Source organism: Branchiostoma floridae, chromosome 7 (genome assembly GCF_000003815.2).
Source record: "Branchiostoma floridae strain S238N-H82 chromosome 7, Bfl_VNyyK, whole genome shotgun sequence".
Classification (NCBI taxonomy): domain Eukaryota; kingdom Metazoa; phylum Chordata; class Leptocardii; order Amphioxiformes; family Branchiostomatidae; genus Branchiostoma; species Branchiostoma floridae.
In genome coordinates, this window is record NC_049985.1 from 7,592,389 (window position 1) to 7,610,525 (window position 18,137).

General features: G+C 44.8%; 3 protein-coding genes and 1 non-coding gene across 5 annotated transcripts in view; 3 read left to right on the top strand and 1 right to left on the bottom strand.

The window, feature by feature from the left end:
• LOC118419152 (methyltransferase-like protein 7A) overlaps positions 1–3,781 on the top strand; it is a 4,378-nt gene extending 597 nt beyond the window's left edge. The window contains exons 2-4 of the mRNA XM_035825465.1: positions 641–1,023; positions 1,160–1,303; positions 3,012–3,781. Coding sequence (XP_035681358.1) covers positions 652–1,023; positions 1,160–1,303; positions 3,012–3,245 — 750 coding nt within the window. The 5' untranslated portion in view covers positions 641–651 and the 3' untranslated portion in view covers positions 3,246–3,781. The remainder of the gene's footprint in view (positions 1–640; positions 1,024–1,159; positions 1,304–3,011) is intronic.
• LOC118420375 lies at positions 1,853–2,068 on the bottom strand. The gene has a single exon (XR_004831735.1). It is a non-coding gene; the product is annotated as a small nucleolar RNA U3 (small nucleolar RNA).
• Positions 3,782–4,565: 784 nt separating the features above from the next.
• LOC118420262 (methyltransferase-like protein 7A) lies at positions 4,566–8,303 on the top strand. 2 transcript variants are annotated; one of them, XM_035826989.1, is made up of 4 exons: positions 4,566–5,061; positions 6,310–6,747; positions 6,945–7,088; positions 7,727–8,303. In XM_035826989.1, the coding sequence occupies exons 2-4, from the start codon at positions 6,382–6,384 to the stop codon at positions 7,958–7,960; spliced, it is 744 nt and encodes a 247-aa protein (XP_035682882.1). In that variant the 5' UTR covers positions 4,566–5,061; positions 6,310–6,381; the 3' UTR covers positions 7,961–8,303. The 2 variants fall into 2 exon arrangements, with proteins under 2 accessions (XP_035682882.1, XP_035682881.1); XM_035826988.1 differs by having other exon boundaries at positions 4,567–5,061; positions 6,329–6,747.
• A 183-nt stretch (positions 8,304–8,486) lies between these two features.
• LOC118419405 (metalloreductase STEAP3-like) lies at positions 8,487–17,425 on the top strand. Its single transcript, XM_035825772.1, has 7 exons — positions 8,487–9,188; positions 9,595–9,802; positions 13,693–13,814; positions 14,374–14,580; positions 14,882–15,215; positions 15,890–16,112; positions 17,087–17,425. Exons 1-7 carry the CDS (start codon positions 8,874–8,876, stop codon positions 17,268–17,270), a joined length of 1,593 nt encoding a protein of 530 aa, XP_035681665.1. The 5' UTR covers positions 8,487–8,873; the 3' UTR covers positions 17,271–17,425.
• Positions 17,426–18,137: the final 712 nt, after the last annotated feature.

Below are 18,137 nucleotides of genomic sequence, written 5' to 3' on the forward strand. Positions count from 1 at the left end.
ACCGGAGGGAATCTCTTGGAGATTAAGCTATAATATCATATGGTAGGAAACACCAGACCTATTACTAGTACGAGTAGCAGGCCGTACAGTACGTACAGAAAAACAACATAAGCTGGCAAAGGAGAAAACCCCGACAAACACGCATAAAAGACGTAAGAAGGGGACCAGGGTCTAATTATAATCTCTAATGTGGTAATACATAAAAACGATTAGGATTATCTAAAAGTGTTGGCCTATGCCACCATGGGAGCATTTCTGTGCTACCAGGCAATATATTACCCGCGTATATATAGCGTTCACGCCTTACTTAGTCACTGACCTTGGTCAATATTTAACCGTAGTGTACACAATGTTGTAAGGAGAAATTTGACTCTACAGCCACAACATGGTGTGATTTTTTATCAACCCCAGTGCTAGTGGTACATATTAAACTTCATCGTTTTTATGGTTTAGTATTGCATGTATAAAGACGCATTTAAAGAATAGACCAAGTATGATGCAAGATCATATAATAACTAAACCAATCATGTATCAACGAAGAAAAAAATGGTGCAACAGCAATCTATACCGTACCGTAAAGACAAAAAGAAATACCATACAGATATTAAGTATCATTTTTTTCGCCCCTATTTAATTACAGAAAGAAGCGGCATGGCGTCCTTGCTCCGCCGCTTGGCCCGTCCGGCCGTCCTGATACCCTTGGGGGTCCCTGTTGGGCTGTACACCTTCGCTAAACTCAACCCTGACGCGGCTTCAGCCTACTACAAGCGCGGCTTCGCTTGGGCCTGCGCCAGAAGCACGGAGTCCAATAACAAGAAGCTTCAAGAACTGAAGCAGGACATGTTTACTGGTTTGAAGGAACAAGACGGGGGTTCGAGTTCCTTACAAGTTTTGGAGATCGGCGCTGGGAGTGGGGCCAACTTTAAGTACTTTCCCCCGGGAACTTCCGTGATCGCTGTCGACCCCAACCCCCACTTTGACCAGTACCTGAAAGAAAATTCTGACGAGTACCCAGAAGTCAAGGTATACCAATAATCCCTTGTTCTGTTATTTTCTATCCATGATTTAGAAATTTATAGTTTGCTGTTATGATTGAAAAAAAAAACAACATAAACACCTGAAGTAAAATCATGCGCTGGTTCTGATGAAAATTTACCAGGTGACGAAGTTCGTAGTTGCGGGTGCAGAAGACATGGCTGACGTTGCGGAAGGATCTGTGGACGCTGTCGTGTGTACTTTGGTCCTGTGCTCCGTCCATGACGTCGACGCCGTCCTTGGAGAGGTTAAAAGAGTTCTCAAGCCGGTAAATTTTCACTTATATTCAAACGTGTAAACGTTACGTACACATAGACATCAAGCAATGGTCAATATAGAAAAATAAATGCAATAATAAGAATTCCATAGCTGGAAATGAAAATGCATATAATAGTGACATTTGAATTTTGGGCACGTGAAAAATTGATTCGGCAAGTAATTTTTTGGACAAGTGAATTTAAGAAAACTTGTCCAACCCCGTTTAGGCTTAGCCTCCATAGCAGGCTCTGCAAGAGGCCGGCGATCAGAAAACGCCAGCAATCAGCGACCGAGTACAAATAGAAATGGCCAGCAAAAGTGTATTATGAGCCCCCAAAAAGGCCCCAAAGAGCCTGCTATGGAGGCTAGTTTTTGCTTCAGTACCATGGAGGTTTCATGCGTAGGTTAACGGCTGGGGTACAGTACACATTGTCGCGGCCGTGGTTTATGTTCGGGTTTTTGGTTTCTTCTTAAGATCTTCTACTAGCAAATAAATCCACTACATTGCGATAGGAAGACAGGTTCTTCTTTTCGATTTAAAAAAAGGGGGGGGGTAGAAACCACTCGGAATGCGTTCCCTTCCTCCAGCCCCTCCGTAAGAGGGGGACGGTCATCAATGGCCGGGAGCCCGGTACCCCAGGGGCACCACTCCCGACCCGCTTCGCGCTCAGAAGGGAACGCTACTGCTCGTCATCGTGGCTTCTGCGTGCGTTCACGTTTCCGTGAGAATGCACGGGTCACATACTATAGAAATGATCCCTTAAAGTATGATCTTGATGACTATAGGTTGTTACATAATACAAGTATAAAAACTTCACAACTTTCTTAATGGCTTTATTACCGCAAAATATCCATACATTAGTCAAATCTAAAAAGCATTTGGTAGACAATAACATAATCGTGTTAAAGAAGATTATTTCACTTAATTATTGACGGAAATTTTTAAAGACATTTATGTAGCTATCGGCAGTAATTGAACAATAGGTCAGTTATAGTCCACCATGCATGTTTAAAGTAGGTACGCTGCATCATGGGAAAGCGGGAGATTTAAGATGTCAAAATAAACAATTGTTTCCGCTTTGAGGAGGGCGTATTTGTGGTCTGTATTAAACGCAAGAGAACTTAAGAACGACTTGGTGGATCGTGATGATATTTGGTAAAACGTGGGAATACGAAGCCGTATGGGCAGTATGGGTCATGTTTGGCCTCCTTACGGCTAATCTTGGTACTGCAGCAAAACTTTCCGTTTTTTGGATCTTTTGTCCTGGACATGCTATCATTTTCATTCTTTTCACACAGACAGAAGTGCATTCCGAGTGGCTTCTCCCCAATTAATTGGAAAACTTCAATTCAAATGTAGGCTGGGTCTCCTAGCATCTTGATCAGGAACTGCAGGGGCGTTTTCTTTTTGCATATTTTTAAGCCAATTGTGGATCTTAATAAAGTCAAAGAGAGGATAAATTAACTTCGGTATGCGGGTAGCTTAGAAAAAGATATATACAAGTAAACTGCTTGTAGGAATGAAATCTCCCAACTCTTGTCGAAGACCGTGTTTGTTTGTTTGCTTCTCCGTTAGATCAAGGAGGTTATATAACCTCCTTGATTATACTTTACAAATTACTGGCGAAATCTTTTCTTCCTGGAGTCCATACAAAATTACAGAAAATCAAATAACATAACGAGTCAACAAAAGTGTGAATCATGTTGTTCCTCCGCAGGGCGGGAAGTTCTACTTCCTGGAGCATGTTCGGCACCCTACCCAGGCCTGGGTACAGTCCCTACAGGACATTCTCACGCCGGTGTTCCGGGTACTGTCGGACGGCTGTCAGCCCAACAGGGAGACGTGGAAACACGTGGATAGTGCCGGCTTCTCGGACGTGCAGTACAAGATAGAGGGAAACCTCAGGCCTAAGGTCATCATGCAGATTCTGTACGGCACGGCCACGAAATAAATGTTTCAATATCTGTCCTAATCATCATTATATCGTTCCGTGGCAGTACTGCAGCCAAGTTCTCATTAGCTTCTAGCACTAGGAGCAGGTCCCGGTTGGAGATGTTGGGGCCTAGTACGCAGCCCTGTGTAATGTGTCCCATAGTTTGGGTAGGTTGACCGCTACGACCCTCAGCTATCCTAATAAGTCGGTCGTGCGACATGATTACAACAGTGGATTCAAACGTTTTAAGACAGTCGTGTGCATCGTGTCCATCAGTGTATTCTAAATGTGCCATTAATTGTTGCCTCCATATTGTTTAGATGGGTGACAGAACAGAGCAAATTAGCAGTTTTTATTGTGCCAAAATATGGTAAAAAAAACGACGATTTCATAGCATTTCGCGCGAGTATTTTTAATGCTTATGAGCTGAAGTCTATCATTTTATTTCCTGATCTTGAAATTATCGCCTGGTTGCGTTTATTTGGAATTGTAAATATCACATGTATGTGTTGTAAGATGATCATCTAGAAAAATTTTAGGAACGAACGAAGTTTAACCAAGGAGCTTTTAAAAAAAAGCTCCTTGGTTTAACGAAACAAGAAGGATTTATATGTGAGATGCAAATACAAATACATGTACTATTTCACTGGAACTTTGACACGGACACTTTGGTTTCTTTTTTCTTTAACTCCCTATTTTGTAGCACCTCTTTGTAGTTACTTACAAAAGATTTGAAAATTGCAAATAGATAATCCTTTACCTTTACCTTCACATGGTCTAGCCTAACAAATTACAGCTCTGTTTATTGGGTATTCAAACACATCGTATACATGGCGACCAGTGCAGCCCCTCCAGCTCTGTAATGCCACTTGCTACATAATAATTAGTCGAACACCACTAGGGTGTCTGCTACTTTACCAGTAACCATGGTGACAGCTCTATGGTCGAGGTCATTGACCTTATTTGCTTGTAGAAGAAGAAGAGAAAGAAACGGATCAGAGTAAAAACAATGTGTTTCCCTACTTTTAACTGTTACGGTGGCCCCGGTAGTAACCTTAAGTCAAGAATGAACAGGAGATTGTGGGATGAGATTGACTTTTTTCTCGAGATGTTTCTACGTATGACCTCTCTCCGTGGTCCTCTGACTGACTAGGCCTTACCTCGCTCTCTCTTGGACCTCATGCCTTACATTTGATCTTTGTTATCGGTCACGATTTCCTCTCGTGACACTTCGGTAAACATGACGTTAAGCTAAGGGCACGACCCGCCGTACGTGCAAATACGTGCTGTCTCAGACGTGCCAAAACGTGGGCAATCGTTTGGGATCCGTAAGTGGTAAGTACCGCCTCCGTACGAACTCGTAGGGAATCCGACGGATTTTGGAGCACGCAGACACGCCGTAGAACATTACGTGCAGGCAAAACTTGGTGTGCCATTGGGCGGCGGATTCGCCTCCCGTACTTGCCATTACGGGCGACGCGCCTACCCTGTACAGCCTGAACGTTTTCAGAAATACGTGGCGGACGTGGCCTCCCAAAAAACGTACGGACAAATTGGACGTACGGCGGGTTGTGCCCTTAGCTTAAGCCACGCAGTAGCTACCATAACAGTTTCATGAGAGAAGTGCCGTTACCCGACGTCATATGAATCATACGCCAACGCAGTGGACCGCCCCACCTACCAAAGGAACTGGTGACCGAGAGTGGCTGTCAAGTTGCCCTTGACCTTTCACCTCCCATTATGGCGGATGTGTTGTTGTTGTAGTAGTTTGTACGAGTTCCGGGATCCTACAAGCCACGGACGGCTTTACGTGCGACGTCCCCTGGGACAGGAGGTAAGGACTAGCTGTAAGAAATTCACAAACACGCTCAATGTAATTGTTTATTTGAATAAGCTGACAGTAGCATTCCTGCTACCCGATTTGTTTTGTCTGGTGATTTCCAACTAACCTGTGACAGAACTGGCCGCCGACATGGATCTACGACAATTTTTCCGTCACGTCGCAGGACAACGGATTGCTGCACGACAATTCTTAACGACTGTCCAAGTCAATTTGTTGTCGTAAGACTTATCAAGGTGCTCTTGTAAACTGTAAACTGTCGTGAACTCGCAAATCAGTGAACGTTTCAATGATGACCTTTGACTTTGGGTTGTATGTGCTCTTCTAGACTAAAGTTCACCACCAGACCAACTACGCAGGCTATGTGGAGAGTATTCGCCTGGAGAGTTTGGCCACCATAGGTTTCATTGGCCTGCCCAGTTAGAGTCGAAATTATGAATTTAACCTTCCCATGAATTAAATCTCCTGCCCAACTATTCCCCATTTTTGCCGAATTTCAGACTGAATGTTAGCCGTATATTACTTAAATACTTTATCATGGTATTGGTGAGTATTTTTGTCGCAATACATTCCCATTCCACAATATCCTAGTTGTATGTATGTTTGTATGTAGCGTTAGAATTGTCTTAGTCTCGCCGGCGGCACGATACGTAGCCGGAGAAAAGGTATTGAGGACACCTGAGTGAATGAGTGCCAGATGGCGGCCACTCCAGACATGCATTTTGTAGATGATATCCTTGACCTGTCAGCTCGTGCACAGTTCGTGACCCCGGGCTACAAGGACTGTATTATTTATCTGTGTCGCATAAGCTGTAAACGTGCTGTAACACAACAGGTCTGTATCGCCAGAACAAACTGTGTTTGATATATCTAGAGCTGTCTAGTTCTTATGCTTTCATGCTTGTGCGTGCTCCTTCTTATATCAAGGACGTGATTAGAGGCGTGGCTATCCTCAAAACGGGATAAAATTCCCCTCAAAAATACTTCAACTCTTACTGCTCCGTAGCATTCAGTCAAACCAGGAAGTCACGGGTCAACAGTCTTCAGCCTTACTCGATGGCAAGTTACAATAACTCTCAGGCTGAAAACAACACAGTGCAATAAAGTAAGCGAATTGTTTACGCGGGGCTGCATTAAGTCTCTTGTATATTGATTAAGTAGTGGTATGGCGTTGACCAATGTACTGCCCCATTTTTGTGTATTAGCTATTGTGTACCTGGGCTGACTATATTTTTAAAATAGCATTTTTATTTTGCCTCAGGTGGCTAAAATAATAGTCGTCACACCTGCTCCAGCCACAGGAAGGCGGCACATATGGCCTCAGTCCTCCGCCGTGTGGCCGTCTCCGCTACCCTGGTGTCCCTAACCGTTCCTGCCGGACTGTACGCCTTCGCCAAACTCAGCCCTGAGACGGCAGCAGTCTACTGCAAGCCTGCGTTCCTCTGGATATGTGCTAGACTCAAAAGAATCAACCAGAAGCGATTTTCTCGATTGAAAGAGAACATATTTTCTGGGCTGAGGGAACAAGATGGGAGATCTTTGCAAGTTTTGGAGATCGGGCCGGGGAAAGGAACCAACTTTGAATATTTTCCCCCAAGAACTTCTGTGATCGCTGTTGACCCCAACCCCTACTTTAAACTTGATCTTGAAGAAAGTTCCAAACGGTACCCCGATGTTAAGGTAGGAAAGTCTAAGATATTCTAAAACCGTCGCAATATAGAAATGAATACTAATAACAAAATACCAAGTATGATGTTACATGTGCTATGTGGTAAGATTATCAATGATACAAAGCTATCTCGTTGCTGCCCATTCAATAAACAGACTGTTAATCATTAGTCCCGAAAGACCTGATTGTTTTTCATCAACTTGACCAGGTGACGAAGTTCGTAGTTGCTGGTGCAGAGGACATGGCTGACGTGGCGGAGGGATCTGTGGACGCTGTCGTGTGTACTTTGGTCCTGTGCTCCGTCCATGACGTCGACGCCGTCCTTGGAGAGGTCAAGAGAGTTCTCAAGCCGGTAATATCACAATAGCACGAAAACTAAGACTTAGTAAAACGTGCTCCAAAGGCTGTACCTTCTTCCTTTCAGCGCTCTAAATCATGAATAGCGCTTTCGGGAATACTCTGCAGACTGTCTCAGATTCAGAACATAACTTGTACCTCCCCCATATATGTATATACGCATGCAGATGCTGTACATATATGAAACATTTAACCGTCTCTCATCATTGAACTTGAGTGTTTGTGCGTACCGTTTCACGCAAATATATTATTACATGGTAAGCCAACTTGAAACTCAAGTGTACGTATGTGAGCTGCCCAAAACACCTTACTACCTAACAGTTGTATGCACGTACGTGCCGTATCGCCCTTGCTCAACGAAGTATATATGTCCATATAACCTTGCGCAAATCACTACATGTACATGTATCAGATGTCCCGGTACAACTTACCCTGGGAGCCAGCCGGGATCGGGCAGGCTTAAACTCCCCCGGCGCACTAATGTGAGATCTGCTGGCTGACTGCCTTGGGTCCCCGAACAAAACTCGCTAGCTACCCGGTCCTGTTTGGCTCCCAGGGTAGGTACAACTGTACCTGAATATCAACGAAGTGCCAAACGCCAACAACACAAAACACCGTGTCTCTTTTCCTCAGGGAGGCAGGTTCTATTACCTGGAGCACGTGCGGCACCCGACCCTAGCCCGGACACAGGCCCTACAGGAGCTGTTCAACTCCGTCTTCTACTCGCTCGGAGGCGGCTGCAATATAAACAGGGAAACGTGGAGAAACATCGACAATGCCGGCTTCTCAGACGTCAAGTACAAAATGGAGGGCAACATCAGGCCCAAGTTCATGTTTCACATGCTGTATGGGACGGCTGTAAAGTAGATAAAACAAAATATTGATATTGCACTGACACTACTGATGATATCAGTATCTTAGTACAGTACGTATTCACAACAAAAGCATTTCATGTCGACGTCATTTAGAAATAAAACCTCTCAGCCAAATAACATACTTCCAGAAAACATTTCAAAATGCACTCCTTAGTAGGTAAGAAAGCTGTCGTTGGATTTGAAACTGAATCATATGACCAATAACGTTATACATTGTATCATATGGGATTTAAACATTCAAAGTTTTCGACAATCAAGGAATTGTATTGTACAGAATGTTTTGATGCTAAACTGATTTTGTTTTTGTGCAAAATATCTGTATATAATTATATATATATGATAGTTCCCTTTGTTGTGTATGGAGTATGTATACTTCATGTACATATTTGTACATGTGTCGTGAAGATTACATAAACAAAGCTGGGTACTGAATATGCCACTGTCTATAACGTTACGTGCCTAACCTATAATATAGAAAAAAATAACCTTTACTCGAGGTTAACGTTATTTTTAGAAAAAAATCATAATCCCAATGTCTTTCCTTAACGGTGATTTGTTCAGCTCGACACAACTGGGCTACAGGCGCTGAGATGACAATTTTAGGCGAGACACCTGCGACATAACATGAAACCATCTGGGTCCGAAATGCCAAAGTTCTTTTGTAGAATCAATCTTCCTGTGTGCACTTTTCAACCCATTCTTCTGCCTGTCTGCCCCTCGCTTCCTTGTTGTCACCCCGTTGACTTGATACAATGCTCTAGTCCTCATGGGTGTATTCAGTATCTACTTTTATATCAGCAACACAGAATTGATGCGCGCATTACTAAATTAAATAACTCTGGCGTGACTCATACGAAACAAACTGAGGGCTTGCCACGCGCGGTAATTTTGGCTCAGATAACAAAATGATGGTGGAATATAAGGAGATGTTAGAAGACGGTAGCGTAACGTCTACTCCTAAACGGTCGGCTAGCGGGAGTAACATCTCCACCCCGGTCCGGATGAGGGACCAGTCGGTGCCGGGGAGTGTAACCTCCACCCCGCGGAGGTACGGGGACATCTCCGTTGGTACAAGCAGGAGCGCGACGCCGAAGCGGCGGACCAGGAGCACGCTGGACGGGAGGGGGCTGAGGGATGCCCCGCCGCCCATCGTCGGGATACTCGGCTGTGGGGAGTTCGGACTGGCCTTGGCTAGGAAACTGCTGAAGTCTGGCTATCAGGTACTGTAGACTTATGGGTTAAAGCATTTACCCAAGACAACTGAATTTACTGTTTGGAAATACATCGGTGTGTTTGTGTGTGTGTGTATGTGTGTGTGTCTCTGTGTGTGTGAGAGAGAGTGTGTGTGTGTGCGCGCGTGCGTGTGTGTGTGTGTGAGAGAGAGAGAGTGTGTGTGTGTGTGTGAGCGCGCGCGCGTGTACATATGCGTGTATGTTTGATGCGAGCGTGCATCACGGTATGCACGCATACGTGTGTGTTTGGCCCAACCAAGGAGGTTGAAAAGGTGGTTAACCCCCATTTAATAGCCCAACAGTGTTGTACGGTATGTCCATAATATCATAATAACTTAACGTGTAGGTGATAATAAAATACACACCCTTTCATTTGTCTATTTCCTATTCGCAGGTAGTGTTGGGAACACGTGACCCAGAGGCGATGAAGAACCTGGTTCCGTTGGGCGTGACGCTCACCACGCGGTACGAAGCGGTACTGCAGGCGGAGGTGGTGTTCCTGGCGGTCCGGAGGGACCACTACGATCAGCTGGTGTTTCTGACGGACGCCATGAGCGGGAAAATACTGGTGGACGTCAGCATCACCAGCAGGTTCAACGACGGTGAGGCGAAGTTTCACTAATCCAGCAATTTCTTTGTCAAAGACATCTAAACGTCAGCAGGGCGTTCAGTGTAATATAACCAGCTGCTGCCACGCCGCGTGCCTGCGAAGCTGGTGTGTTACGTCGAAGGGCGGTTATACCGGCTATAAAGATACAGATACAAATACAGATACAGATAAACGACTAACATTTCCATGGTCACCCTCTAAAGGATGTTTGATAGAGCGGTTGGAGTGGGACAGAGCTCGGTCAAAATATGATTCGTCAGCATAGAGTGGGAGGCACTGGGAAAATCCACCGGCTGTGATGGTTTGGTATGGCTGTTTTGTGTCTGGTACTCAGTTCATCTACCAGGACTAGATAGAAAACTTAGAGTAATTTGTATGTAAGCTAGCTGCATATTAGAGTGGTCTTTCCTTGATTACGGAAGCATATTTTAACTAGAAAGGCCGACATTTGCTTAAGAGCAAATACAGCATATTTCAGCCATACCCCTTCCCACGCAACATTGGACTGTTCCAAATCACCCCTGCGCAAAAATGGAACATCCCCTTAACAGTACATTATCCCCCAAAGTGGACTGGTATTGTGAATTGACTCCAGGTAAAAACAGAGCTTGCTTCTATTTTTCAGAAAATGACAATAATCACACCTTCCATTCAGAAAATTTTCATCATGACTGAAAATTGTTGAATGACTTCATGTAATGTCATTAACAATTTTCAGTACGATAACTAGGTGTAAGTTTAAAAAAGTATAAGCTCCTTGTGATGTGGGTACATTTATTATTGCAATGAACTTTTTTTATTCAAGTAGGGCATACGATTTAATAATTATCAAGCAGGTGCAGGTACTGTAGGAGCGTTTGTTTTCTTCAAGCTGTAAAACTGTTAAACTGTTTTACTTTGTATGCAATCAACCATCGAGCCTATTCTTATTTTAGTTTAACAACTTCCTGCCAGACCCGGAAGATACGATTGAACTTTGTTCGAGGATTTATTTTCGTCTGTCTGGTCAGTCTGTTCATACCCTGGCGCTGAGAGTGTTTTATTGGGCTGAAACTCTGGCAGTTTAAAGTTACTTACAATTTAAATGTTCAAAGTTTATGCCAAACAACAACAGCACTAGGAAATGTGGCCACTATAGACAGGTGGTCACTATAGAGAAAATGCTGATCTATTGACTAGGAGCCATACGTTACACATGATTTCAGTACACTGATCATTAATCATATAAACATTGCACAGGTAAGCCAATTGTTTAGATGTACAATTAAGTTCAAATAATTCTGAAGAGAAATATTGATGAGAAAATAATCATTCTCGCCACTGTCTAACTTATAATTACGTATCAAAACTAAACGCAGATTTTCTAACTAACGCACCTTTCGCCGACTTCATCATAGGACCGCCGGCTATCAATCAAACACGGCTGTTGATTAGACTTAGAGTTTCAAACAGTCATGTGCTGTGTGCCAGTTGACAGCGAACTTCATGCTACGTGATGTTTTACATTGCTTGGACCTTCTTTCCTACAGCGGTGCTTCTACAAAATATTTAGACTGTAACACTGAGTTTTATAGAATAGAATTTGACGCAGAACAGCGTTTTTTGCTGGGTATTTTTTTTTAAACATGTCCGTGGGAATATCAGCGAGGCGGCGACGTAGGGATATCAGACCGTCAACAAAAGTCGCACGGCGGCTAACGGCGCAGCGAAGATACTAGCGCTATAAATAAGCGCTTCAACTAAGGATGGCAACCCGTACAATATTTTTGTATACTGTTGAGCTAAGTAAAGTTTGTTGTTTATGAGGTTTTAGTTGTCTTTGAAGCTTTGACCCGAAATATTTTAAAGTCAAACTGCTGAAGAGAAGTAAGTGACTGCTACGATTATCGTAGATATGGCCCTAAAAAAACTGATAAAAGAAGCCTTCTCAATAGCCTAAAATGCAAGAGCTTCCGGGGGGGCTTCGCCCACCTGGGTCCCCCCCACAGTGGCCCTGCCCCTGGACCCCGCCAGGGACATTCGGCGGCCCCCGGACCCCTGTCCGACGCTTTGAAAAAATCCTGGCGAGAAGTCTGTACGGCCTGAGTCTTCAAGTTAACGTATTGTGTGGTCCCGCTTATGAATATTAATTAGCCTTCGCTTTCCTCTTCGCTGATTGGCTGAACCATTAATTGAATTAACTCTTCCTGCCGGCTAGACGCAGGTGCAGATGTCGGCTCTGTGGGGTGAACGTCCGAAAGGTCACGGCATGGAGAACGAAAGAAAACCAATTTCCCCTAAAAAAGTGCTGTAATTAAGCCTTTTACAGTACTTTATGCCAAAAATTTTACTTGGATCATTTTACCAACTATATTATGCCTATCTATACCAAATGTTACTCATACCAGGGTACAGGGGTGAAAAATATACCGTTATAAGACCGTCAACAACAGTCGCACGGAGCTAACAGCGCAGCGAAAATACCATCGCTAGCGTTTCAACTTCGGATAACAAGTTATAAGTACTGTTGAACTCAGTAACGTTAAAGTTTGTTTTTAGTTGCCTTTGACGGTTTGACCTGAAACAGTGTTACGCTAAACTCCTGAAGAGAAGTTAAGTGACTGCTGCGATTATCATAGATATGCCCCTAAGAACTGATACAATATAAAGCCTTCTGAATAGTCTAAAATGCGAGAGCCTTAGGCGGGCTTTGCTCCCCCTGGCGGGAACACTGCTATATACGGGATCATGAGGCCCCGCTTATGAATATCAATTAGCCTTTGGCCTCCTCTTCGCTGATTGGCTAGGTCTTTGATTCAATTAACTCTCCGCCTGACGCGCACAGGTGTGGCTCTGTGCGGGGTCACGGAAGGTCACGTCAGGAGGCCAAAAGAAAACAAATTTCCCCTCAGAAAAGTGCCAAAATTAATCATTTTAAAGTTGTTTATGTCAAAAATTTTACTTGAATCTTGTTACCAAGTATCTAATGCCTATCTATACCAAATTTCAGGTCATTTAATTGTAATACCAGGGTACAGGAGCCAAAAGTGTCCTTTTTTGGTCAAAAATTGGCCAAAAATCGCAAAAATAAGCATTTTGTTGCACTGTACACCAAAAGTGTTATTGAATTTATATGAAGGGATTATCAAGGCACATCTGTGTCAAATTTCAGCTCATTCGGTTGCAATACCAAGGTACAGGAGCCAAAAGTGTCCTTTTTTGGTCAAAAATTGGTCAAAAAATCGCAAAAATAAGCATTTTGTTGTACTGTACACCAAAAGTGTTCTTAAATTTATATGGGGGCATTATCAAGGCACATCTCTGTCAAATTTCAGCTCATTTGGTTGTAATACCAGGGTACAGGGGCCAAAAGTGTCCTTTTTTGGTCAAAAATTGGTCAAAAAATCGCAAAAATAAGCATTTTGCTGTACTGTACACCAAAACTGATATTGAATCTATATGGGGGACTTATCAAGGCACATCTGTGCCAAATTTCAGCTCATTCGGTTATAATACCAGGGTACAGGGGGCCCAAATATACAGTTTTGGTCTTAAGATGACCAAAAAACCTTAATAAAATCATTTAAGAGACAGATATGGAAAAAATGAAAAAAACGCCCGAGGGTATTGGCCTACTCTACCCTTGTGCCAAATTTCAAGTCATTCGGTTGAGGAACAACGGAGATACCGTGTTCTGAAGATTTGACAGGAGAAAGAAACATTACGAATACAATATATTTCACCATACCTATGGTATGGCTGAAATATAAAGACACATTCCGTAAAAAAACCTTTGTCTACGACCCGAATATCTACAGGGTACCTGTGGAAGATACAGAGATGTATACATCTAACTCAGTTTTTAAGTACAACAAACTAACCTAGCATCTTGACTGTCTGAAGGTTTGCGCTCCAACGCGGAGTATCTGCAGTGGCGGCTGTTCCCGTCCTGCAGGGTTGTGAAGGGGTTTAACGTCATCCCGGCCGCCGCGCTGGACGCAGAACTCATGGACGGGCCCAAACAGGTACGGGCGGACTGGCCGAGAACTAGGAGATCTCCGCCGCTCGGGGTTTTAGGAGGTTGGAGCTAACCCCGAACGAATAAAACTTTTACCATGCGCCATAGTTGACCTGGGCGGGGGCGATTTCCCACAAGAGCACCCGTCCAACCCACGATAGGCTGGATGGCAGGTTAGCAGAGACTGCACGTACATCATGACTCTCTTCTCCCCTTTCCATTTTCATCCGCTCAATTGTAGCATTGCAACTTGAATAAAACGCCCCTGTAGTGCTAAGACAAGCTGGTAGGTGATCCAAATCTATGAGACACATTCCCGACCCTAAACGTTATCTGCCACCCAAACATCAAGACCATAGCATATTAAGAACAGAAGCTATTGGGAAAAAGCAGATGTTAGGCTGCAGTACCAAGGAAAACCGCTAGAAGTCCTAAAATCGACCCGTATCTTCATAAGCATGTTTGCAAGACCTTAACATAGATATGTTCTGAAGGCAGTACATATCCATATACTTAAACAGATATGTTTAATCTGCATACTCCTCTTTATCTTACTACATATGCAGGTGTACCTCTGTGGCGATGACCACCACGCCAAAGCCACAGTCACCCACATCGTTTACGACCTCGGGTTCATTCCCGTGGACCTCGGCGCGCTGAAGTCGGCGGGGCACATCGAGACCATCCCCGCTCGCTTCCTGCCCTACTGGGGCCTGCCCGTCAGCGTCGGGATCTGGCTCTTCATCGTCATGTTTCTCTACGTCATGATTCAGGTGGGAGACATTCTCGGCGTGTTGTACAGATTCAATTGACTGGAAACTACTTCGCAACGGGTAGAAACGATTGCACTGTTTAGTGTTTGTGTTGTATTATATCATAGGATGTTGTACTACAGTATATGTTATGACAGGGCAGCATTCTTCGGTTGCTTGAGTAACTGCTTTTTGGCGACTTTTATATTGCGTTCCCGGCGGTCCCCGGTTTGAAAAAGGTGATACTTGCATTAAGTTAAATTGTAAAGGTTCTTCAGTCACATAGATACATTTACCATTCGGATATTTCTTGTTTCTCCAGGACATCATCCGCCCTTCAGTCTCGGACGGGTCGAATGAGCTGTCCCGTCTCCCCCTGTTCCTGGTCAACCGCGTCTTGGCCTTCGTGGCGGGAACCTTGCTGTCCGCGGCGTTCTTCCCCGACATCTTCATCCGGCTGGTGCGCATCTTCAAGGGGTACGGGTACCGCGACTTCCCGGTGTGGCTCGGGGAGTGGCGGAAGGCTCGGCGGCACATTTGTTTGGTGGGGGTGATCGTGGGAGCCGTGCACGCCATCATGTCCCTCACCATCCTCAGCCCCACCTACTACCCCGAGCTGTACGAGAAGACGTCCAACCGCGGGATCCCGGCCCTAGGTAGGAAGATATAGGGATTAATTTAGCCTCTACCAGGCTGGGGAGGAAGTGTTTTAGGACTGGTCTATTTTACCTTTTTACATGTGGTGCACTGGAAGAGTTCAGTCTTGCATGTTAAGATATTTTAGGATTCTTTTTTTGGGACTAACTGTGTCATTTTTTAAGCAGAAGTGTTCCATTTTTGCACATGGGCGATTTTGGAACAGTCTATTGTTGGAGAGAAGTGGCTGAAATATGCTGTATTTGCTCTCAATCAAATGTCGGCCTTTCTAGTTACTCTTGTTTTTAGCTTTTATCAGTTGATTACAACAGATTATGAGGACGTCGACAATCCTTGTGTGGGAGGAGTGTAAGGTAGATGATATTTGGTGTATCTCAGGATTTGCCGTTTACATGATGAAGGAGTAAAGGATGTGGCTTTTCCAGTCTTCTTCCATCTACGTAAAGGTTGAAAAGGGTGACGTTTCCATTGTGTTCTGTTGCAAAGAAAACACACCGAGTTTCATCCCAAACGTGCATAATCAGCCCAGAAGTGAATAATGAGGCCCTCTCACTCATTTTCACCCAGTCATTAGGGGTAAGGACCCCCCCCCCCCCAAGGTCCGTTTAATCCCATCCAGGATCTAATAGTGTACACTACAGCGTAAATATTGTTGTCTTTCTCTTCCTCGCAGGTAAGATGATGTGGTCGGGGGAGGCGTTTGCGTCCATGGGCGCGGTGTGCCTGTCGGCCCTGCTCATCCTAGGTATCGCCAACATGCCGTCGGGGAAGGACAAGCTGAACTGGCGGGAGACGACCTTCCTGTGGTCCAACCTCGGCACGGTCGCGCTGTTCACCGCCACGTTCCACGTGGTGTTCCTGGGGATACAGGTGTACCCGAACGGATCTCTTTACAGGTGAGACCGATACAGCTGCAGGACTACCCAACGCTACAAGTGAGACCGATATAGGTGTGTCCGAACGGATCTCACTACAGGTGAGACCTATATACGTAGGTGTACATTAACAGGTCACTCTACAGGTGCACCAGAACGGGTCTCTCTACAAGTGAGGCCGATACAGGTGTACCCAAACGGATCTCTCTACAGGTGAGGCCGATACAGGTGTGCCCGAACGGGTCTCTCTTCAAAGGTGAGACCGATATGGGTGTGCCCGATGGGTCTCTCTACAGATACAGGTACAGGTGTACAGGTGTACCCGAACGGGTCTCTCTACAGGTGAGGCCGATACAGGTGTGCACGAACGGGTCTCTCTACAGGTGAGCCGATACAGGTGTGCCCTAACGGGTCTCTCTTCAGGTGAGGCCGATACAGGTGTGCCCTAATGGGTCTCTCTACAGGTGAGGCCGATACAGGTGTGCCCTAACGGGTCCCTCTACAGGTGAGGCCGATACAGGTGTGCCCTAACGGGTCCCTCTACAGGTGAGACTGATGCAGGTGTGCCCGAACGGGTCACTCTACAGGTGAGACCGGTGCAGGTGTGCCCGAACGGATCTCTCTACAGGTGAGGCTGTTACAGGTGTGCCCGAACGGATCTCTCTACAGGTGAGGCTGATACAGGTGTGCCCGAACGGATCTCTCTACAGGTGAGGCTGATACAGGTGTGCCCGAACGGATCTCTCTACAGGTGAGGCTGATACAGGTGTGCCCGAATGGGTCTCTCTACAGGTGAGGCTGTTAAAGGTGTGCCCGAACGGATCTCTCTACAGGTGAGGTCGATACAGTTGTAAATGAGGTCGTTATAGGTATACTCAAACGAGTCTCTCAACAGGTCACAGGTGTACCCTAAGGGGTATACGATTTCGGTAGTAGAGTTCCTTTTATACATAGAGATTCTACCAACCTCCTGTAATTTTGTTGCACTCCTCCAGCCTGTTCACCCTGCCGGTGTCGCTGATCTCGCTGTTCCCCCTGGCGGCTGCAGTACTACTGAAGTGCGTGACGTTGATCCCGTACCTACAGAAGCACGTCATCAGCATCCGGGACAGACTGCAGGGCAGGAAGCGGCTGGACGATGGGGACGAGCTCGTCGAATGTGTGGTGGTGAACCTGTGAACGAGAGCGAAGGAACTGTCCTTGGTGCTGAAATCACATTCACTGCGATGTATTAGGCTGACGTCACAGTTCCACAAAGGGGCCCTCCGGGCAGTTTTAGGGAACGAAACGTACGATGTAAAGGAGAACAAAAATGCAAAATGCACCAAAAATAATTCAACAGCATGCCTTGTGTATATTCATTAGCATAGAGTTTAATATTTCGTTTCCGCAAACAGCCAGGTCCACAGGTAGGAAATGTGACGTAGGCCGTATAGACAGCATAGACTGTTCCTACAATAGCTAGTGCGGCGGATGCCTTTCAAAACTCACCTATATCTCTGTCATTTGACCTCACAGGAACTTAGATTGTTTACTTGTTCATATCTGATGTCTTGTTAAGTCACACGGTATACCTTTGCTTTTACTTGTGTACTTGTAGTATTTATGGGGTACAGTTTTTGGAAGTCCACGATTCCTTATTGTCAGTACATGAAAAGGTATAATAAACAAAAGTTATGATAAGAATTTCTCTTCAAGTATTCTGTTCATCGTGTTAGAAAAATTAAGTACAACTGTTTCTGTTTTAAAGGAGGGCAAGTATGACATACTAACGTAAGGTAGTGGACGCTACCTGAAACGTATGACCATTTAAAGATTTATGTAGCCACTGTTATCTTCATCTACATATCAGGTATGAAACACTGTTGTAAGATAAGAATTCCTGAAATATTAAAGACGTCCTTTTGTCAAACGCCCTTTGAATAGTGAAAGTGGAAATTCTATCTAGTTTCAGCGGACAAGTGAAGGCCTTTTCTGAAATCCCTAGTAATTTTCAGTCGGACAAATACTATAGTACGCGTAACACTTAACAAATGGCCCCCCTTA

Bases quoted from the DNA above. Each gene is read 5' to 3' on its own strand.
- LOC118420262 (XM_035826989.1), top strand. From the start codon at position 6,382: ATGGCCTCAGTCCTCCGCCGTGTGGCCGTCTCCGCTACCCTGGTGTCC. The intron at 6,748-6,944 runs GTAGGAAAGTCT...CAACTTGACCAG, and splicing joins AACGGTACCCCGATGTTAAG to GTGACGAAGTTCGTAGTTGC. The intron at 7,089-7,726 runs GTAATATCACAA...TCTTTTCCTCAG, and splicing joins TCAAGAGAGTTCTCAAGCCG to GGAGGCAGGTTCTATTACCT.
- LOC118419405 (XM_035825772.1), top strand. From the start codon at position 8,874: ATGATGGTGGAATATAAGGAGATGTTAGAAGACGGTAGCGTAACGTCT. The intron at 9,189-9,594 runs GTACTGTAGACT...TCCTATTCGCAG, and splicing joins TGCTGAAGTCTGGCTATCAG to GTAGTGTTGGGAACACGTGA. The intron at 15,216-15,889 runs GTAGGAAGATAT...TCTTCCTCGCAG, and splicing joins CCGCGGGATCCCGGCCCTAG to GTAAGATGATGTGGTCGGGG.